Consider the following 24,430-nt stretch of genomic DNA (forward strand, 5'->3'; position numbering starts at 1 on the left):
AAATTGTGTAGTCATAATTATTTTAATGTGCATATCAAATAAATTGCCTTCCAAACAATTTCAAACAATCGATTCTAAGGAATATTAATGGTTATAACGATTAGCATTGTATAAGCTTATTTTAAACAATTATGATTGCATTTTATTAACATTGAAAGTTGTTTTTTCATTTGTATTTTGCTATATAATGATATACGAAAGAAAGTTACAATAACTATGCATTTAAACTAGATAAATAATATCAATTAAATAAAACATGGTTACGAGTTGGTAAAAATAGGGTACGAGTTGGTTGAGTACGACTTGCTGAAAGTATGAGTTGTCGTGTACCAACAAAAATATACTGTTTAAATTTGTAATAAAAAATCTCATAAAAGTTATATCAAAATGGAACAAGTATCTTAAAATATAAATAATACTTAGTTTGTAAAAGATATGTATGAGGGTCTGAATGGGGGGGGGGGGGTCTGTTATTCTGTAAACATTTAATTTTCACCCCTTTTTTCTCTAATCTTCCCAAAATAAGTCTATTCTTTAAAAGTGATTTTTTACGCATTATTCTTCAATTATTTTAACGTGTATTGTTCTGCATGATTAAATTGCTAGTTCCTTGTAGTAACAAGTCCAAGTTCTCATCAGTTCTTTTCAGTGATTTTGACTACATATAAGAAGATGTGGTGTTATTGCCAATGAGACATCTCTTCAAAGAGACCAAATGACACAGAAATTAACAACGTTAGGTCACTGTACGGCATTCAACTATGAGCAAAAGCCAACCACATAGTCAGCTATAAACAGGGGCGGATTCAGGTTTTTTGAAAGAGGGACCGTAGTTTGTAAAGATCGCCGAGCAAAGCAAGGCAAACAAAATGTTGGCCCCTTTTTAGGACTAAAAACAAAAAATAAGTGAAATATGCACTTTTTTAACGGTTCCTGGCGTGGGGCATGCATATTTTGTAGTTGCTGGTAAGGTGTAAGGGTTGAACATTTAAGATGCTGTATCTCCCTATAAATTTCTATCATTAAATGATAGTTTGGATCCAAGAGCTAATGTACTGATACAGTTAATGTGTGATGGAATGGAATGGAAAATTTCGCACGTTTGTTGTAAGTTAAGTTAGAATAACCTTACAGAGTTGTTGTTGTTGTTAACAAGATATACGCTGGGCTATTCGATTGAATTAGAAATACGACCGACACGAGTTAAAAAAGACAAACAAGTAATTTTTACCCAAATGTTTGGTTGATATGTTTCACCCAACAACATTAAGGGAAGTAAAGGGTTCCAAATCAATCAAAGGCTAAGAATGAGTCTGAAATGACAACGAATTTCTGAATGCCGGCCCTCAAATGAAGACATAAAGGCCACACCCAATAGGCAGGTTGCAGTCTGGTCTTGAAAAAAGTATTCCATTTATATCAGTTCGGCGAAACAGACATTGCGGTCAGACATAAAAAAAAAAACCTGCCACAAAAAATATGCCCGCTTTATTTATCATGTTCATTTAATGCTAAATAATTCTGTTGGGAATTTTCGTTTCTAATAGCAAAAAAGTGGACAAGATTTTTATTTTGCGTCTAGAATTTTTGTTTCAGGCAAAAATCAGAGTTAATTTTTTTTCTCTCAAATATCTTAGACTGTCCTCAAATCAAATGGTAAATTCGTACTTACGACTTTAAATCTATATACAGCTTATACTAACTGGGGATCATTATTCAGCTATATTATTTTAAAATAATGCTGGGGCGTTTGGGGTTAAACATGTTTCCGTAGTTCATGAGAGTGTAATAGTCTATAGAGCATTACTTTCTGTTTGGAGGAATAGTGAAATAGAAGTCAATATGTTCTTTCTAAATCCTGTGTCGCTTTGAAGGTGTCATGATTGTCATTCTCAGCCTATGTGTTACTGTTATTTGAATTTCAAAATGACTGAGAGACGTTTTATTCGACGCACTGCATGTCAAATCCACCATATCGAATCACATGACTTTGATATCATAATCAGTAAATTCCAGCGAAAAATATCTGTATAAGTCAAGAATTGTCGTTTAAAAATTTCATAGTAGTACAAGGGAATGGCAAAGTTCATCATGTTCACGAAGTCTAGTCTGATTAATCATTTAAGTCTGTTATCACGAAACCAAAAAAGGTTTACCAAGTTTGTTTTCACTTTTATCATATTTTTACAAATGATAATTTTGATAATTTTCTTTAAATTTTAAGAAGGAAAATTCTGTTAACAGTTAAATTTTAGCGTTTTCTTTTATCAATCATTCAATATTCTTTATATTTCTAGACCACGCATTACTCTAATCTTTATTTTGTTTACCCATTATTCTGTAATCTTAATTTTTTAAGGGCATTATTCTCTAATCATTTACCCCCATCCAAACCCTCATGTATTAACTATGAAATATGAAATACTACAAAAAAAAAATGCAAACATGATCACTCATGCCGCTTAATATCACCTGTATGTGCTCTCATGTGTAAACCGTTTTCATGTGTCTGCTGACAATAACTTGACCATATACATAACAGTAATGAGGTTTTTTCACGTGTATGTGTTCTCATGTGTGAACCGTTCTTGTGTGTCTCTGTAAATTACCAAGCTGACTAAACCCTTTACCACATAAAATACAGTTATGAGGTTTATCACCTGTATGTATTCTCATGTGAGTTTGTAAGGTAGCAAGCTGAGTAAACCGTTTACCACATACATCACAGTCATGAGGTTTATCGCCTGTATGGGTTCTCATGTGTTTTTGTAAATTACTATGGTCACTGAACCTTTTACCACATACATCACAGTCATGAGGTTTATCGCCTGTATGGGTTCTCATGTGTTTTTGTAAATTACAATGCACACTGAACCTTTTACCACATACATTACATTCATGAGGTTTGTCACCGGTATGTGTTCTCGTGTGTCTTCTTAAATCACCAAGATCACTAAACTGTTTACCACATACATCACAGATATGAGGTTTATCACCTGTATGTGTTCTCATGTGATCCCGTAAATAATTTATACGACTAAACCCTTTACCACATTCACCACAGTCATAAGGTTTATCACCTGTATGTATTCTCGCATGTTTCTGTAAGCTACTCTGATCATTAAACCGTTGATCACATAAATCACATGCGTGAGGTTTTTCTCCTGTATGTATTCTCTTGTGTATCTGTAAACTAACATGCTGAATAAACCCTTTACCACACAAATTGCACTCATGAGGTTTATCACCTGTATGTATTTTGATGTGTCTCTGTAAAGAATCATATAGACTAAACCTTTTACCACATACATCACAGTCATAAGGTTTATCTCCAGAATGTATTAGCATGTGTCTAGTTAGGTTTCTACCTCGGGGAAATTCTCTTCCACAAATATCACATTTGTAAGGTTTTTCATCAATATGTGTTCTTACATGTTTCGTTAAGTCACTCTTTAGACTAAATTCTCTCGTGCAAACCTCACATTTATGACGTATATTATCAGTCTCTGTTCTTATGTGTCTCGGTAGAGTATCATTGATTGTGACTAAATCCTCTACCTCCTCCATCCTATTTCAATGTAATAGGCAGTATATGTGTGTTCTTGTAAGACTAGATCTATAAAAAAAAATAACAAAAGTTAACTTAAGATGGTTCAAATGGAAGTTTTTAACGACCTTGACTGGCTATACAGCCCTTGCACGGTCGGTTAAGGTGGTATAGGCGTCTTCCTCCATCTTAGATTGTTAAAAAAAAACAGAGAACCAAAGGTCCAGATTTTCTATCAAGTTAGCAAAATTTGATGCAGGAATGCTGATATTTAATGTGAATTTTCATTTCAATGAACCAATTTATAAGAATATAACTTATAAATATTAATATTTTTGCAAATGCTGATTATTTTTAGTTGTTTTGAAAAAAAAAAAATTGGCATTATAAGATAAGGGGAGGTAACTCTAAAACAGTGCATTTTCTAAAAGATTCTTCATGGAATTTTCCTATTTTGTACTCTAGCAGTAAAAAACGAATGGTGACCCTATTTTAGTTTCATATCTAAAATAGTGTTTTTTCTTGTATAATTCATACAAAATGTGCCATTTTGTCACGTCCTGTAGCTTGAGAAAATGTGGGGTGACCTACCACTTTTATTATATTTTTCAACATATATCAATAGATACTTTGTTTTGGCAAAGTATGAACAACTTCTATCATTTTTATTTTAGACTTCCATACCACCTTAATATGTGATTCCCTGACAGTAAATTTAAAGTGACATAACTCTAGAACAGTTAAATAGTATCGCCACCACAGTTCAAACCTTAAATTTATTAAGGGACATAACTGAAGATCGGTAAAATTAAAGCTATCTTGTACTTAATCTGAGTTTTGTAATAAAATTGTCTATAAGGCCAAAATAAATAATAGGTTTGTTTGCCCAAACGCTACCTACCCAGAAAAAGCTGCCTACTCAAATTCTTTTATTGTCCTGATTTTAAGAAGTTTTTTTTTAATCGAATAGGCATGAAGACTAATAAACATCTGATACTTCAATTTCTTTTTTCGAAAAAAAAAAGAAAATGGCTACCTACCTACCCACTGTCTCAACCTTTGGGTAGGGTTTGGGCAAACCAAAATATTTTTAAGTGTGGCCTAAGTCTCATAACATATATGGTAAGGTTGATGCAACCATACATATAATAGTATCTTTAAGGCCAAATAAAATAATATGTGTGTTTCCTGTTTCATCTTTGAAAAAAATAGGGTAGGTAAGTAGGGATTTTTTTTTATTTTACCATTTTTTTTTACATTGAGTCTATGGGAGAGAAATCCTGACTTTAACAGTGCTTATTGAAAAATGACCAAAAAAACTTTAGGGTAGGCTATTTCTAAGCTTAAAATATAGGGTAGGTAGGGAAACAGGAAACACACATGCTTTTTTATTTGGCCTAAGAAAGAATGAAAGCGAATAATTAAACAATTAAGCTCTTCCATTTGTAATGAGGCAAAACTCTAAAACAATATAAATAAACTCATCATATGACACCCCAATACATTGCAAATCAGGTAATCTATTTTCAAACTACATGTACCACAGAACGAACCATTTATTTTTGTGATTATCAGGGCTGAGTTATTTATTTTCCAAATCCTCCTGCTTCCCATCCCCAATTGCAAATATCAAATGGTTGTCCTCAAACTATATACAATTGTCAAATAAGTTATGAGACAACTATCCTCTAAAGTTCCAGTAACAACATACATGTACAAATGTATGCATGTACATGTGATTCCTCCGGCGGGAGTTAAAATCTCCGCCTTTTCAAGTTAAAATTCTATACATGTACATATTTAATTCCAATTGTGGAACACCTTGGCTTCTCATCAGAATTATTTCCAGATAGTGAATTATAGAAGTTTGTCACACACATATAGATCTACATGATATAAGTTTCTAGTAAATTAAAATTATATACACTTAAACTTAGACAGGAAAACTGACAATCCTAGTAAATTAAGGTTGAAGTTGAGCAAGGTTCGAACTCACAACTCCAGTGTCGACTACTGATTCAATAGTTACTACATTGTACTTACTACTTATAAAAAAGAAGATGTGGTATGCTTGCCAATGAGCAGATGAGACAACTATCCACAAAAGATCAAAATGACACAAACATCAACACTTTTAGGTCAACATACAGCCTTCAACAATGAGCAAAGCCCATACCGCATAGTCAGCTATAAAAGGCCTGATAGGACAATGTAAAACAATTCAAGCGAGAAAACTAACGGCCTCATTTATGTAAAAAAAAATTGGCGTAAAACAAATATGTAACACATAAACAAACGACAACCACTGAATTACAGGCTCCTGACTTGGGACAGACACATACTTACATAATGTGGCGGGGTTAAACATGTTATGGGGATCCCAACCCTCCCCCTAATTGTACATGTATATAACCCTACTTAAGACCACTTGGCCACCTAGACCCTTTGATATCTTGGATCCTTATTAATAATTTAAATATGATTTTTAACTGATAAAAAATCATGTATCTGAGACTCAATTATCAATCCGTAGCGTACACATTCAACAATTTAATATGTTCATTGTTATGTACATCCACAGTCGCTTACATATATCACTAAAATTCAAGCGACTGTGGTACATCCAATGGACAATGATGGACTCATGGAAATATATGTTATTTACGGTCTCAAAATACCAAATATGTCTAAACCAGTTTTTTTTCAGTTTTCGTGTCTGCATTGGTATCTGTATCTGTATGGGTACGTCGTAGCTACCAATTCTGGCTTTTATACAACGGGAGTGAAGGCGCCGTCGATTTATTGACGTTTCGCGAGAGCAGATTTAAAGCTCTCTACACTAGTTGCGCGTACAATAGTGTCTTCTAGATGGTTCCAATTTACTATTGTGGACACAAAGAATGAATTTGAATGTTGCGGTGTTTTACTAGTAGGAATGTCAAAACACCTGGTATTGTTCCTCACTTGTTTTTCAACAATGTTCGTGGCTTGATAGTTGTCAAACTTTTTAGCTGTGATGTTTCGTCTTGGTCTCGCTGATTTGAGGAAGTCGTCTGGATCAATAGCAGGTACCAGCCCCTCAACCACCTTGTACATAAATATAAGCTTTTGGCTCGTGCGTCTCAATTGTAGTTCCTGTAGTTTTAATTTTGTAAGCATGTTTGTTATGCAGCCATCTTCTCTAGTTCTATAATCGCCTGTTATAAAGCGTGCTGCTTGTCTTTGTACTCTTTCCAGCTTGTTTGAGTCTGCAATACTGTAGGGGTCCCATACTGTTGCTGCATATTCCATTGTAGATCTTACTAAGGAAATGTAAGCAGTTTTCTTACATTCCTCAGTCAGAGCTCAGACATAAACAAGTCGATTTTTGTTTTTGACTTTGATAAGTCAAAACATGTATTTATTATAAAAATGTAGTTTAAATTTTAGACTTATCTAAGTCAAAAAATGACAGACTTGTTTAGGTCTATTTATGTTGGTGAAAAAACTTAATGTTACTTTATGGCCAAACTACACCACCTATGACAGCAAAAACCTGTATGAGAGTTCACAAGGACTTGAGCTATCTATATTTAATTATCTATTTTAACATCCTTACTAAACACAGATGTGTTACCTCATTAAGTGTGATTCCAGGTGGTAGCATTGTAAGGTTAATTAACATTATCTACGATTTTTTAGACTCTCATTCATATTTTTCTTTTGAAGACAAAGCATTGGCTTTCAATGTTGTCATTATTTGATTTAGATGCATGACCTCCTTATAAGTATGCGTGGGTCTTGAAGTTAACCAATTTTGATCACTCATGGACTTGTAGGAGTCGATATTTGCAACTTTTTGATTCTGGTCAATTATTTCTTGTTTAACAATATTGGACTTACTCAAGTCATATTTTGTCTTATATTAAAGGGAGACAAATCCTAAAACTTACAAATTTAGACCTCTATGAGTCAAAAGCAGATTCAGACTTATTTATGTCTGAGCTCTGACTGTTCCTGTGGGCAGTATCGTAAATTTCTTCTGAGGAAGCCTAGAGTTGAGTTAGCCTTTTTTGCAACGTTTGTTATATGCGTGCTCCACTTCAGGTCTTCTGATATCTGCACTCCTAGGTATGGGTTGCTCTGAACTTGTTGGAGTATGTGGCCGTTGAGTGTATAGAATCTCTGGCTTTTGTTCTTTATGCTTAGTATGTAGCATTTCTTTGCGTTAAATCGCATACCCCATTTTTTTGCCCAATCTTCTAGGCTAGCTAGGTCTTCTTGTAGCAGTTTGTGATCTTTCTCTGTTTTGATGGTTCTGTATAATAGACAGTCATCGGCGAACAGCCTTACTGATGATTTGACAGTGTCCGGGAGGTCATTTATATGACATAGGAAAAGTAATGGTCCTAGAACGGTTCCCTGTGGAACACCTGAGTCCACTTTAACTTCTTCTGACTGTTCTCCCTCTACTACTACTTTCATCTTTCTCTGTGTCAGAAACATATTTAGCCAGTTGTTTAGTTGTCCTCGAATTCCGTATTCTCCCATTTTTGATAATAATTTGTTGTGTGGTACTGTATCAAAGGCTTTTGAAAAGTCCAGGATTGCGATATCAGTTTGTAGTCCGGCGTCAAATGCTTTCATGAAGTCATGTAAGGTGACTAGTAGTTGTGTTTCACATGAGTAGCCAGATCGGAATCCATGGTTGAGTGATGTTAAGACTCTGTGCTTTTCAAGATGTTTGAGGATGTGCTTGCATATGATATGTTCTAATAGTTTACAAGGTACCGATGTTAATGTTATCCTTATAGTATATTCATCAATTCAGTTCGTAAAAAAATAAGATATGGCGTTGTTTATTTATAAACTTACATAACTGTTACTTTTCTCTTCAAGGGAAAAATAAGTCAGGGGAAAGAAACCAAAATTATCATGAGGAAAGCAAGACTTGCCACATTGCAAAATCGCCCCATACCGAATCGCCCTACTTTTCACCAATTTACGAAAAAGGGTTATTTTAACTTTGTATGGCTAACTCGCAATACTTATAAAAAGCAACGAATCCCACCTCGTCCCAGTTACAATGGTAATAATAATGACATCGTACGTCACAGCAAGGACTTTGTATCATGAGTAATTACTCAGTACACTTAAGGCCTTGGTCACAGAAACACGAAAAAGGCTGGTATTTACCTCTTCGACTGAGAAGTAGTAAGAAGCATTTCTAAGGTTTTAATCAGATTAATTATAATTCTGAAGTATGGCTAATTGGTTTAATTTATTACGGTTCAAATTGGATTTTTTCAATAGTCGGCCGAGTTGGCCATGATATTCAATGGGATTAAATATACCTTTTTTGTCGGGATTAAACTCCTTTACATAAGTGAGGTGAGTTGGTAGCCCTTCAGTAATGCTTCAAGATTTTATTCTTTATCACCTTTTCACAAGATGGGCGAATTTGTAGTCTTTAATGTAGTAGGATTTTATTCTCCTTTTCAGTTAGAGGGCGAGTTGGCAGACCTTTTTTGTCGGAATTAAACTCCTTTTTATAACTAGGGAGAGTTAGCAGGTCTTTATTTACTATGATACAGTTTAATATTTTTTGTCATCACTCAGTGGGGTGAGTTGGCAGACCCGGGCTTTATGTTCAATGCGATTAAACTCCTTTTCATAAGTTGAGCTAGTATGGGTTTTTCATTGTTGAATGCCGTATGGTGGCCTATAAATTCTTACATAATTCATTTGATCTATGATGGAAAGTTGTCTCATTGGCAATCAATCTCTTTATTTCAAGTTATGATTAGTATTACCAACATAATAGATTATGTGATTCCGTCTTTAGAGGAAGATTCGATTAACAGAATTACTATAATGACTCCTACCTGCTTACTATCTATATGTATCTCTGTGAGTCTGTTTATATAGAGAAAGATTGTTTAACAGTTACAATAATGACTCCTACCTGCTTACTATCTATATGTATCTCTGTGAGTCTGTTAATATAGAGAAAGATCGTTTAACAGTTACAATAATGACTCCTACCTGCTTACTATCTATATGTATCTCTGTGAGTCTGTTAATATAGAGAAAGATCGTTTAACAGTTACAATAATGACTCCTACCTGCTTACTATCTATATGTATCTCTGTGAGTCTGTTAATATAGAGAAAGATCGTTTAACAGTTACAATAATGACTCCTACCTGCTTACTATTTATATGTATCTCTGTGAGTCTGTTAATATAGAGAAAGATCGTTTAACAGTTACAATAATGACTCCTACCTGCTTACTATCTATATGTATCTCTGTGAGTCTGTTAATTTAGAGAAAGATCGTTTAACAGTTACAATAATGACTCCTACCTGCTTACTATCTATATGTATCTCTGTGAGTCTGTTAATAAAGAGAAAGATCGTTTAACAGTTACAATAATGACTCCTACCTGCTTACTATCTTTATGTATCTCTGTGAGTCTGTTTATATAGAGAAAGATCGTTTAACAGTTACAATAATGACTCCTACCTGCTTACTATCTATATGTATCTCTGTGAGTCTGTTAATATAGAGAAAGATCGTTTAACAGTTACAATAATGACTCCTACCTGCTTACTATCTATATGTATCTCTGTGAGTCTGTTAATATAGAGAAAGATCGTTTAACAGTTACAATAATGACTCCTACCTGCTTACTATCTATATGTATCTCTGTGAGTCTGTTAATATAGAGAAAGATCGTTTAATAGTTACAATAATGACTCCTACCTGCCTACATGTACCTCTGTGAGTCTGTTAATTGGGAGGAAGATTCGTTTAATAGTTACAATCATGAATGACTCCCACCTGCCTTCTATCTATATGTATCTCTGTGCTTCTTTATGTCCTATCATAATCGCCTTTCACATTATTTTTACTGAATAATGACACTCTAATTATGAGCTCCTCCTTCATGAGGGTTTGGATGGGGTTAAATGATTAAAGAATAATGCTCTTAAAAATGAAGATAAGAGAATAATGAGCCAAAAAATAAAAGATTAGAGAATAAAAGGGTTAATTTTAGGAAGATTACAGAAAAAAGGGGTTAATTTTTTGAAGATTAGAGAAAAATGGGGTGAAAATTAAATGTTTACAGAATAACAGACCCCCAATCCATACCCTCCTTCATTGTAGGAATATTCGTTTAACAATTGCAATTGACTCCTACCTGCGGCCTTTATATTGTATATATCTGTTTGTTTATATATGTCGGTTATATTCACAGCCAATATTTAGCAGGAATACCGAAAACAGACCATACTCAATTAACTGACAAACGTGTAGTAATACTCTAATTAGCACATACTTACAACTTCTCGTCCAATCAAATTGCTTGAATTTGAAATTGCGAAGCCCCGCGCTCTAATTTTCATAGTATATACCTTTCTATACAATAACCGAGACTTTAAATCACATTCATAACCCGTAGTCATAAGTGATACTGCTTGAATCATTTCTGTGCGTCTGTATGTTCTTTCACTATTATTTTTACTGAATATTGACTCAAAACATGACTCTAATTATGAGCTTCTCCTTTATTGGAGGAAGATTCGTTTTACAAACAGTAATTAATATGACAGATACTAATACATGATTGATAAATCATATAATCTCGTTCTCACATTTCCCTTAACTCCTTTAGCGTGGATTAAGGGATTAGGCCTCACATATCAATTTTAACAACAGTAATGTTGTAAAGTAACTTAAATCATGATCGGTAAAAATACCCAATTTGTACTTGTGGTATAAATATATTGTGTTTCATGACATTTGGTTGGGGCAAACCCGAGTTAGAGAATGGACACGACTGACATTTCAGCATTTTTTCTATTTGTAAAGGGGCATAACTCAAAAACAGTTAAAAAAAAAACACAACCAAAATTCAAACTTGATCTGTATTTTGTGTGTACTAAGCATTGTGTATAAGTTTCATAACATTTGATCGAGGCAAACTAAAGTTAGAGAACGGAAACCAACTTTGGGACGAACCTACAGGCGGTCAACGGTATACCATAATACGTCTCGTAAACGGGAGTATACAAACTTAACGTTGACGAATGAACCATGAAAATGAGGTCAAGGTCAGATGATACGGGCTAGAACTACAAAAAAAAGTCATGTTTACCTTACAATTATTTTATTCACTAAATATAGTTGACCTATTTCTAACAGAACTTGAAAAAAAAGACGAAAACTTAAAATTGACCAATGGACCATGAAAATGAGGTTAAGGTCAGATGTTACTGGTTAGAACTACATGTACACCTTACAATCATTCAATACACCAAATATAGTTAACCTGTTGCATAAATTATCTGATAGACTGACAAAATGACGAAAATGTATCATTGACCAATAAACCATGAAAATGAGGTCAAGGTCAGATAATACCAAATAGTTATCCTATTAAAAAACTATTCCTCATAATAAGAAAGAAATTTACTTTACAAAAAAACCCTCATTTTTTCAAGAAGTTCCTGAACCGTGAAAATAAGGTCAATATCTTTAAACACGTGACAAACGGAAATTTCGTAACATAAGGTATCTTCATACAAGATATGAAGCATTCAGGTCTTCTACCTTCTGAAATATCAAGCTTTATTTAAATAGTTTACGCCGTCACCGGATAGCAATACCTAAGTCGCCGCCATCACACAATCATAATAGTAATAATAAGAATAATAATAGTAAAAATTCTTTATTTAAAGATAGTCAGGGCAACTACTTATATAACAAGTTAATTTTATTTACTTGAATAAGTAAAAAAAAATATACACATATAAGTAAATAAATAATGTTTGAATAATCTCCCCTTCATTTTCTAAAAAAAATTAATGTATAAGTAAATTTTTCTTACAATCCCACAAACATTCTCAAGTTTTGAGATGCAAAATCATTCCATTAATGATTTTTCCCAGGTTTGCTCAATTTTTTGTATTTAAGTTCAATGTTTCGTCTCATTAATTCAGCAAAGAAACTAATTGAGCAAAGATCTTGTATATTTGCAAAAGGCCTTCCAAAATTGCTCCTATGGAGCTTGTAAATGAGCAGTGTTCTGAAGATAACAGACAAATGGAATTTTCAATGTCAATGAAATTGCACTTAAATGTCTAATGATAAGTAAAGACTTCTGCAAAGGGTACACAATTCAAACTGCTATCAGAGTAAAGAATTCTTAAGAATTCAAGAAAAGAAGAAAGGATGACTTTTTTACTTCTACAAGATATAAAAAAAATCTGAATGTCTAAGGGACATAACTTTAGCCATTTTCTTTTATACCTATACAAGTAAATAAAATATCCTACAAATTTACTTATATGTGTACATTTTTTTTTACTTCTTCAAGTAAATAAAAATTACTTCAATAAGTAGTACCCGGACTGAAAGAGGGTTAATAGAGTTAGTTACCAAAAAAAAAAACTCATCTTCATTGAGGCCCTCAAAAACACACATATCACAATAGAGGCCCCTCATGGGGGGGGGGGGTCCTAGTAATCACATAATCACCATTTTTTTGCCAATATAATCACATAATCATTAAATATTTGCTTATCTTTAGTAATCAAATAATCATAAACTAAAAATACAGTCCTAGGTAATCAAATAATCATGAAATATTTGGCTTAATAATCAAATAATCATTAAAAAAAACGGCCAAGTAATCACATAATCAAAAACCCCATGAGGGCCCTCACAATATAACCAAAAACAGATATTTAGAAAATTCTACACATGAAAGTTAATTTACAGTCATGTATATTACTGTTCATGAGGTACATGTTGTAAAAAATAATAAGATAAACAAATTTGTAAGGGTTCCGCGGAACCCAGTGTCTCGCCTACTTTTGCTGTTAATCACACACTCAACAAATATAATGCAATCTCCCATACAGACAGAGTTATCGTCCTTTCCCCGAGGAGGAAAGGACGATAACTCTGTCTGTATGGGAGATTGAATATAATGATGAATAAAATATTCCTCTCGATACTGTCTTTTAATTATCAGAAGCTTTTGTCCAAGTTTAGTAAAAATCCAGGATAGTTTAAGAATCTTTAAAATGTTTTAAAAACACTTTAACTGCAGACTGTATGTAATGTTAACTGGAAGAAAAACCAAGTCCATTTATAAGTAAAATACAAAAAAATGGAATTTCATTTTTACAAAAATTACGTCTGGATATTTCATGAACATAAACAAGCTTCTGTACAATATAAAAAAGAAGATGTGGTATGATTGCCAATGAGACAACTATCCACAAAAGACCAAAATGACACAAACATTAACAACTATAGGTCACCGTACGGCCTTCAACAATGAGCAAAGCCCATACCGCATAGTCAGATATAAAAGGCCCCGATAAGACAATGTAAAACAATTCAAACGAGAAAACTAACGGCCTTATCTATTTAAAAAATGGACGAAAAACAAATATGTAACACACAGTGTTAAAAAAAACCAGTTGGAAAACAAAAGGCCTAACTCATCAGATGGACATAAATACAAGTGGGTGGGTACTTGAACATCCAAGCAATAAAAAGTTACTAGGTACAGATCTGGGAGTACTCGCAATTAACTGACCACAGGCACTTGTTTCTATCCATACGAAGATCGACTATCCATATAAATGAATCATTGCAACATCATTTTTTAAGGAACTGTAAGTGATCAGTTGCCAAGCATTATTTCTCCTCCAGTCAAACATAGAAATGTACCCACTTTCAATTTAAAATCAAATTTTACGTCATATTTTACCAACTACTATAAGATAGTTAAAATTTTAATCGTTCTCGTTTTCAAAATGCGACATTTTTTATGTATTCATATGTCTCTTAACCAATTAGCTATCAAATACATGTCTGAAATAATGAGGGCCCTCATGGGGTTTTTGATTATGTGATTACTTGGCCGTTTTTTTAATGATTATTTGATTATTAAGCCAAATATTTCATGATTATTTGATTACCTAGGACTGTATTTTTAGTTTATGATTATTTGATTACTAAAGATAAGCAAATATTTAATGATTATGTGATTATATTGGCAAAAAAAAGGTGATTATGTGATTACTAGGACCCCCCATGAGGGGCCTCAATAATTCTGTTCAAACTTTGAATTAATTTTCATGTTATTATTAAGGACTTCAGATTTTAAGTTTTAGCAAACAAAAGGAATGTAAAACTACAAAAGTATATAACATGAACTATTTTTTTAACTTTGGTTCAAACTTAATAATGTTGACCGTGATGGTTTTTGGAGAATTTATTCAGAGGAGAAGTGGACTTGAGTCTTTTATGCTTATGACACCATATCAACACTTAAGCTACAATGTACAATAACCATTTGACAGATAAGAGAATACAATTGACACACGCAGCATTAAGTACATTTTATATGTGCCCCTGTTAATTTATCTCATATACATATGTATGTCACCGGAAGAGGTCGAAATGGGGTCAGGTTTGACACCCCCGCAAATAAATATGATGGAGCGGATGAAATTAAAAGAAAAGAGAATAATTAAGCGGGTAAAATATAAAGAATAGAAAAATTGGAAGAGGTTTAAACAATATAAGAGAAAGGATGGGGTCCTAAAATATAAAGAATAGAAAAAAATAGAATAGACAAACTGATAAAAGAGAGAAATATTAAGGTCTCATTATATATAGAAAAAATTAGAATAGACAAACTGAAAAAAGAGAGAAATATAAGGTCTCATTATATATAGAAAAATTAGAATAGACAAACTGAAAAAGAGAGAAATATAAGGTCTCATTATATATAGAAAAAAATAGAATAGACAAACTGAAAAAGAGAGAAATATAAGGTCTCATTATATATAGAAAAATTAGAATAGACAAACTGAAAAAGAGAGAAATATAAGGTCTCATCATTTATAAGGAATAGAGAATAATTGACAAAGACGTGAATAAGAATGAATAAGAATTGAGAATCTCAGTTGAGAAAATGCTCATATATAATAGACCATCATGTACATGTATAAGAGTAATAATATCAATATGATTTGTTGCCATATTTTTTTCTCTCGCATTTTTAGTAATTTAGCAATTTAAAAGAGCAACCATTTAATTTAAAAGGGAGTTACGGTTTTTTGTCTGAGTCAGAATTTTTGTCAACTGCTTGACCACAATATTTTTAAGAAAAAAATAAACCTAACACCCTCCCTTCCACGCTTGGAGTTAAATTGTCGTTTTCTTACTGTTTCTTCAAGTTTCATTCTTACGAATTTTTTTTAATTATGAAAATAAGTTAAGTTGGCATGATGGCTTCAATATTTATGGTTCCCTAAAAAACAACGTGTTCGTGGAAATCTATCTAGATACATCACCTACAGATATTTTGGGTGAATCATATAGCTTTTGCCTTTTTTGCTTTTGAGTGATATATAAATTATAAAATTATATATGTAGGGGCGGATCCAGCCTTTTGAAAAGAGAGGTTTCCAATCCAGGATAAAGGGGGGTTATATCTATATGTCCTTATTCAAATGCATTGATCGTTCAAAAAAAGGGAGTTCCAACCCCCGGGCGGCACCTCCTGGATATGATATGTTCAAAGGAATTGCCGATTCTAGCTTGTTCTAATTTACAAAACAAAAAACTACAGAAAAAACGTTAAATTCCATCGATGACCCAGTTATTGGTTTATATCTTTTTTAGTCTGTAATCTGTCATGCATAGACGACCTTTGCGGTCTAGAAACGGATCAATTTACAAAGAACCAAAATTTTGTATGGTTTCCCATCGGTGACCCAATAAAAGTAATGTTTAATATCCTTCGAAGTCTTTAATCTGTCATACATGACCTTTGCGGTCTGAAAATAAGGTTACCCGGTAATCTAAGTGATCTCTATAGTCATTTGCGAAGAATGTTACAAAAAAATATGAGAGTGAGATGTCAGACACTTTGTTCAACTTCGGACTTGTAAGGCGTAATAACTATTTTTATCTGAGCGTCAATGACGAAACGCGCGTCTTTAAACTATTTTATTGCAATCCTGGTACCTTTGATCACTATTGTGAAAATTTTGCTTCACATAAGAGAGCTACCATTTGATTTTTATGGGGGGACAGGAGTTTTGAGTTATAAAAAAAGGCAGGACGAGACACTTGCAAAAAACTAAGTCATGACGACAATTTAGGTTAAAAAAAAGTCAGGATAAACTAAATAACTTAAAGGCAGGACCGAAGATACAGCCACGTGTGTTTAAATTTGTCATCGTTTTCAACCCACTAGCTGTCTGTTATCTGTTTTGTTAAGATTTGCGCTGTTGTTAACTGTTCTTTAGAAAAAAGGATCCCCGTTATCTGTTACTTGACACTTAAAGCGTTCCCTGTTTTTGATATAATTTGTTTCTGTGCACTCATTTACAAGAACTTTGAATATTCACATGTTAATATCACATTAAATTTTCTGTGCATATTTTTCTTTACGATGCTTCCTTAAAGGAGTGAAAGAAAGGTCTTTGGAGATCTTTGAATACAGTACATCCTTGATAAAATTGAGAATTGAAATGGGGAATGTGTCAAAGAAACACCAAACCGACCAAAGCTCGGAGTAGAAAACAGCCCAGGGCAAAACAAAGTGAGTCTCGAACTCGGCGAGAACTCCTGCACCAGGAGGCGGATTGATGCTGACTCCAAAGTGACCAAGTTCAATGGTCTTTTCTGAACTAAAAAGTGTACTAGTTCCTGTAAAATGAATATCACGATAAACTCCAAAACATATAAATGAACTACATGTATTAACATTAAGTTTAAATATAATTATTATTAAAAAAAAATACAAGAGTATGGCAGAAGTTCATTTCTGTCTCCTATTAATAATAAATTCCCACCGGTTAATAGGAATGGCCATTTCTGACCAAGCTAAAATCCTGGTCAGTCGAATAATAAAAAAAACAATTAAGATGATATATAGAATGTTTGATAAGTTACATTGACCAGGAGAATCTGAAAAGAGATTTCAAAAACTGAATGAAGTTGTGAAAAATAAAGTACCGTTTCAATTTGCAATTTCAAAAATAATTGAACAGTGTGGCCTGGTAGAATAGGCCGAAAAGTGAGGTTTTGGTTCTCAAATTGGTGCCAAATTTGGTAGTATAAGACTTCAGAAGTGTAAGTATTGGTCAAAGGCTTTTCTATATCAGATCAGAGTTGTTGGGACTTGGAGATGGAAGAGGCGTTTGATACACTGGTTTAAATGATTTGCAAGTTTTCAATTCCTTTTTATAAAAGCATGTAAGCTAGGAGTCGTGCTCTTTAGTTTTAAAGTTTAAACATATATCTATTTATGGTGGATTTGGAAACAAGTTTTGCAACTCATATGAATCCCTTTTCTCTTTGCGGGTGTGAGTGCTGCCTTGTAGCGGCATTAGCGTGCTCTTTTTTTAAATTTACAAGGGTGTCTTTTATGTGCAAGATATGAGGCTCTCTCTGAACATGGATCACCAATTTCTCATTCCCTTTTGACAGACTATCGCCGTTTCCTCAAGACCATACTCGCAAATGGTGTCAAGGGAAAGCGGAACATTCAGTCCCTGCAATTTTCGTCGCGGAACGGGAATCGAATCAGGAATTTTTACCGTTACACCATGCCCTATAATAGTTTATAATAATTTTATTTGCAAATACACCCATATTGGACAAGCAAACACAAATATATATATTATATAAACATATATAATACAGAAAGTGAAGAACTACAATATAAACAAATAAAGTTCTAATGGAAATGTAACCTTTAATGGACATAGAGCTCATTTTCGAAATTCTAAAGATTGCTTTATACATGAAAAGTCACCAACTTTTGTCAAAAGCTCAGATTCAGGATTTAAAAGTTGTTAGAGCTTTAAAATTTGTTGTAATCACTTTGTCCATCTGTCTGTCACACTTTCCTACATCTCACGATTACCCAAGTTTGCTTTAATCTGAAACTTGACCAGCTTTAACAAATATTCATTAGAGCTTGGCATTTCTGCGACTTTGTACAGTGGTTCTAAACACATTTTCATAGCTTTTTGGTTGATTTTGGAAAAAAGGTAGATAACAGTTGGTGTTAACTGTTATCAGCATTAAAATTCGAGGTGTTCGTAATATGTTAAAAGAACCCTTATTGCCCCCCTCTTTAAACGGAAAATGTAAGCATGTATATTATATAAAAAAAAAAAAAAGATGTGGTAATTCCCAATAAATGAGACAACTCATTCAAAGAACACCACGATTATATTTTACAGGTTTTATTGGCTATTTTCTGTTTGACTCTCCGTACTTTCATAGCTAGACACATCTTCGCTAGCCAAGGGAACGAGAGTGGCTCGTAACCCTCACGAAGAGAACGTGAGTGGATCGTAACACTTGGATTTACTGAAAAATATATGTAAACAGTTTCAAAAAAGGTATTACCGGGTACTTCAAGCAATTGAAATTCTACTTTAGCCAGCTTGGGGAAATATGTGACATCTTTTCCCTCCTTTTTGCAATATTTTATAGCAAATAAATAATAATGCAGATTGGTGCCATGGATACAATAAAATAAATGCTATTTTGCCATTTTATATTTTGGATATAAAATCTATGGAAGATTCTGATTACATACATATGCACATATATAACCCAGACAGTAAGCTTAATAATGCAAGAAAGAAATGAAAAGGGGGTGGTAAATTTTATATAGGCAAATTTTGATATTGTTTATGCCCCACCTACGATATTAGAGGGGCATTATGTTTTCTGGTCTGTGGTACCGTTCATTCGTCCGTTCGTCCGTCCGTTCTTCCGTCTGTGTGTCCGTTCGCCCCACTTCAGGTTAAAGTTTTTGGCCAAGGTAGTTTTTGATGAAGCTGAAGTCCAATCAACTTGAAACTTAGTACACTTGTTGCTTATGATATGATCTTTCTAATTTTAAAGCCAAAGTAGACCGTTGGTCCCAATTTCACGGTCCACTGAACATAGAAAATGAAAGTGGCAGTTTTAGGTTCAAGTTTTTGGTCAAGGTAGTTTTTGATGAAGCTGAAGTCCAATCAACTTGAAACTTAGTACACTTTTTGCTTATGACACATGTTTTAGAACAAATTATTGGACCTCGTAATGCTCCGTTCGCACAAAAACTGCCTCTAGGCTGGGTAGTTATAAGAAACATGTGCTTAGACGGAATACATACTCCCGATGATGTTAATGCATGTCTGACACATATTGCACCAGATCGTCAAGCTTCGATCCTTCAACCATGTTCTTACAATCATGACGATCATAAGTCTTTAGGCTGCCATATCGATAACTTTGGAGTCTCTCAAACGAAAGGTAATACACATACAAGTGAAATTTTCGAACGCACTGTACAAGATGACAAATCTATATTATCTATAGAAGGTAGACAATTTTTTACATTAAAGAAAACTGATGTTCAGAAGGCCAAATAGGGTAACTGGTGTTCACCTTTACCTTTCCGCACTCCGAGAAGACGTATCCCAAACAACAGATCAATGGTTTTGCATCATGCTGAGTCATTTAAAAAAAGTTTTCAGAAAGATCCATTAAAACAAGAACACATAGTTACATTCATGTAGAAAGAGTATCGAAAAGAATGGGAAACAGAGCAAAACTTCTTTGACAGTACTTGAAAATGTTAAGATCCGTAGACTGTTTACCGGTACGTCAATTTCAATTCGAGATGCTTCAAAAGCGGAATTACATATATTTTTAGGTATCTGAGCAAGCAATTGCAGCAGTGGCCACTTTAATCAGTTCTGATAGTATTGTCTGCAAAGTCCGTGTGCACATTATCAGCGAAGGTAAACCGGTTGTATATATCCGTCCGGTCGCAAAACTAGTTCTATTGGTCGCAGAGTGAAAGTTAAAACACTTGTTATTGACTCATGTTATATGATTGATACTCATGACAATGATGAACAGTTTGGCATTATTGATGATTTCTGATATTGTTATGTATAAATGTTATTTTTTGAAAATCATAAGTTCAGATATATAATGATATTTGGTACAGGTAGTCCAAGTTGAAGTATTTGTATAAATACAAGTTATATTTTTGATTCAGCAGATGATTAGTAAATATGTTGCTTGTTATGGTTTTATTTAGAGTGATATATTTTTATATCAGACGGGGAGTGTTCAGTATCCGGCATTTATGTTCCGTATGTGACTCTATTTTTTGTAACATCTCATCACTTCCTGCATTGTTTTGAAAGCATTTTGACCACTATTTCTTGCTATTTCCCCACTTTCTCGTAACGTGGTAAGTTTTTTATATTGATAATATTGTCAAGCATATTTTATTCTACCCCCGTAAAAGATTTTTATTTGATATTCCTAATGTAAAGTTAAATGTTTGAGTTGTGAGATGTGTATGAAACTACCGGCAAATTGTAAATCTATGGAACGTCATTCGTGACATTTATGTATTCGTCATTACTTTTGGTATGTATGCATGGCACGCCATTTGGGACACTTTTGATTAATATTTTATTTTTGTAATTTTCATTGTATTTTTAGCAGAGGAACGTTTTATGATGTTTTGATCAGATTGTAAAGGTTGTTTATTTTTTCTTTTCAGTTTTAACCTTATACTAGAATGATGCACTACACGCCCATTTGATGTCTTGTCGGTGCCTTATGTGAATAAAGTTGTGCAAATAAAATTCGTGTTGGTTATATGGTTGTTTATCCTAGAAACAGCACAATGGGGAAATATAAAAATTAGAGAAAATGTCCTATAAAATAAAAAAAAATACATGAATGCAAGACCACAACCCAGAGAGAGTATATAGGTAAACTAGTTGCTTCGTCTTCGTTAACTCTTAATCCTGTATTTCTACCAAACTTGGACAGGAGCTTGTTTGTGGTCAGAAGCTAGTATGTAAATTAGAATTTTGTAAAAATATTTCCAGTTTTTCCGTTTGTTTCTTACATATGGACTTAAACATAAAGCCGTAAGTTTTTCTCGTTTGATTTGTTTTACATTTGTCATTTCGGGGCCTTTTATAGCTGACTCTGCAGTATGGACTTTGCTTATTGTTCTTACGGTGCTTTAATCAAAATAATGCACAGCAAATGTTTGCATTAAATACCTCAGATAAACTGCACAGTTCAAATGTATTTTTACCGCAACTTGATTAACTTGTTGTTGGTAACTGTTGCCGGTATATTTACAAAATTGAGAATTACACTCCAAGTTTTAAATCTAAAAACAGCAATCCTGTTTTTAAGCTTCTGCATTTTTTATTGACCTTAATTCGACAGAGCATGTGTATTTCAATAGTTTTCGATTCGATATTTTCCGGATACTTTCATTGTGAGACTATTGGGGCCAAAATAATACAGAAAAAGGAGCAAAATATCGAAAAAAAATAGTTCTTTTCTTTGATTCTTCTCTGCTCTATCATTTCTGCTTGAGTCACTAAATTTTAGTCTGTATACTCAATATCCCCTCGTTTGCATGAGGAAAGAGTGGCGAAAGATACCAGAGGGACAGTCGAAGTTCCAAAATAAACTGACAATGCAGTGGCGGATCAAGGGGGTGGGTTCCAGGGGTTGGAACCGCCCTTTTTTTGTGGTCGATCAGTGCATTTAAATAGGGACATGTAGTTGGAACCCCCCTTTGTCCTGGGTTAGGAACCCTCCCTTTCTAAAATGACTGGATCTGCCCCTGCTATGCCAAGACGTTGTTCGTCCCATTTCGCCTTGGTTTCACAAAATGTGTACCGGATATGAGAATGGGCAATAAAAATCATGAAGAAATATGTTTAGTATCATTGTAAATATAATTACCGTGCATATGGTCATACATCAATCATTTACACCTACACCTATATGTCAGTAGAATGATCTTAGCTGTGATTTATATCGGGAACAAGTCTTACATTTCCGATCCTATATTGGTAAAATGTCAATCGTTACTACTCGGCCATTCTCGCTACGCAGTACAATAGCTTCGTGCAACCAGAAAGGCCGAGTTGTTCCGATTGGGTAAAATGTATGTGTTAATCTACCACCGTTACACTAGATACAGATTTTTAGAAAATCCAATTGTGGTTTATATTGAATACACGGTATGTCCATGACAATGCCAGTTATAAGACGACATCTGTTAAATATAGTTAAAATCAAATAGTTGGTAGAACTGCTTCTGAGTGGTAGGTCCCAAAATAGGTGTCCAGGGTTTCGAAAATCTTTTTTGACGATCAATGCTTATCAATGGGGACCTATGGTTGGAACCTCCCTTTTAGAAAGTTTGGATCCTACCGTACGAAAGAATGTGATTAAAACACATGTAGGTGCATTTTTAAACCTTTTCTTATGAATTCGTTGGGTGAAGTTAAGCGCAGGCGAGACAAATCAGCGATTATACTCTTGTGCAAGAAATCTCTTCAATGTTATACTGTACACACACTGATGTCTGAATTGCTTTGACTCGTCCTGAATTACTTGCAACTGGACGTTAAGCAACCAACAATCAATCAATCTAAATTGCTTTATAACCAATTGTCCATACCTTAACTGATCACGAGACATGATTCATCAGTTAGAACCGAATGCCCGGAATTGTCAGTCAAACGTTTGTCTTCGTTATGAGTGCCTGAAATCCAGAATATTATTTATCTATAAAAAAGGAGATGTGTTATGATTGCCAATGAGACAACTCTCCACAAGGGACAAAAATGACATAGAAAATAACAACTATAGGTCACCGTACGGCCTTCAACAATGAGCAAAGCCCATACCGCTTAGTCAGCTGTCTATTTAGAATAATCACGACAATAAATCTATATAAATATGTATTTTACATTATGAATTATCAAATGTCTAACTAAAAAAGAGTTCAGGGTCACACTTCTTAACGTAGTAAGTTCAATCATACATGTACTTATTGTCTCGTTTGAATTGATTTTCATTTGTCATTTCGGAGTCTTTTATAATTGACTATTGCTCATTGTCGAAGGCTGTACATAGACCTATAGTAGTTAACTTCTACTTCATTTGGTCTTTGGTAGAGAAGTAACTCACTGGCAATTATCAGTTTACCATATCTCTTATTTTCATATTTATTGCATTAATAAAAGAATACCATGTTTTAAGAGAAAAATGACCTAATCCAAACTTCTATTATTGCATCTTCATAGATGCTTATCTAACATTAGATGTTTATACATTTCTACAATCGAATGAAAAACAATAAAACTACGGTCTAAAGCACAAAATCCGATTATGGCATTTCTATATATGCCTAATTATATTCTCTGTTCAACCGCTTCTATAAACACAAATAAAAACACAAACTTGGCCATATGTATAGATTATCGTTGATTATCGCAACGGGATTGATTTTCTCGCTTGAGCTGGTACAGCGAAAGTGAGAAAAGCAATCGAGTTGAGATGACCAATGATAATCTGTTTATTGCTGTTTTACCTATGACGACGTTGTCAATTTCAATGTCATTTTCGTTAGCAACGCCACGTGGCCTCCTTAGTTTCTAGCGATAATTTTCCCATCTCAAGCGAGAAGCATGATATGAAAATTATCACAAAAAAAGATCATAGGAAAAATGAACAAAATAGCGATAAATACTCGATACAAACATTTGTTCCGGCTAAATCAAACTATCTTTCTTAATAACAGAAAGAAACAAGATTTGTTTGGGGAAAATTAATGTCGATTTTAAATTCCCCCTCCCAATTTGCTTCGCTATTAAATCTATCAATTCCACATATGCGTTATTGTAATTCTTTAGAGTCATACGTCATAGGCACATACTTTTATATTACAGAATGCAATTGTTGCTCATGTAACATGTAATGAATTATTCAATATTAGTTGTTACGCGGTCAACAAGC

At 33.7% G+C, this 24,430-nt stretch overlaps 1 protein-coding gene across 3 annotated transcripts; it reads right to left on the bottom strand.

The window, feature by feature from the left end:
* Positions 1 to 158: 158 nt before the first annotated feature.
* LOC134700898 (zinc finger protein 239-like) lies at positions 159 to 22,428 on the bottom strand. 3 transcript variants are annotated; one of them, XM_063562053.1, is made up of 2 exons: positions 22,367 to 22,428; positions 159 to 3,616 (listed from the first exon to the last, which is right to left on the bottom strand). In XM_063562053.1, exon 2 carries the CDS (start codon positions 3,565 to 3,567, stop codon positions 2,572 to 2,574), a length of 996 nt encoding a protein of 331 aa, XP_063418123.1. In that variant the 5' UTR covers positions 3,568 to 3,616; positions 22,367 to 22,428; the 3' UTR covers positions 159 to 2,571. The 3 variants fall into 3 exon arrangements, with proteins under 3 accessions (XP_063418123.1, XP_063418122.1, XP_063418121.1); XM_063562052.1 differs by lacking the exon at positions 22,367 to 22,428 and adding an exon at positions 10,292 to 10,541; XM_063562051.1 differs by lacking the exon at positions 22,367 to 22,428 and adding an exon at positions 8,402 to 8,451.
* Positions 22,429 to 24,430: the final 2,002 nt, after the last annotated feature.

This window comes from Mytilus trossulus, unplaced genomic scaffold, assembly GCF_036588685.1.
Source record: "Mytilus trossulus isolate FHL-02 unplaced genomic scaffold, PNRI_Mtr1.1.1.hap1 h1tg000187l__unscaffolded, whole genome shotgun sequence".
In the NCBI taxonomy this organism is placed as follows: Eukaryota; Metazoa; Mollusca; class Bivalvia; order Mytilida; family Mytilidae; genus Mytilus; species Mytilus trossulus.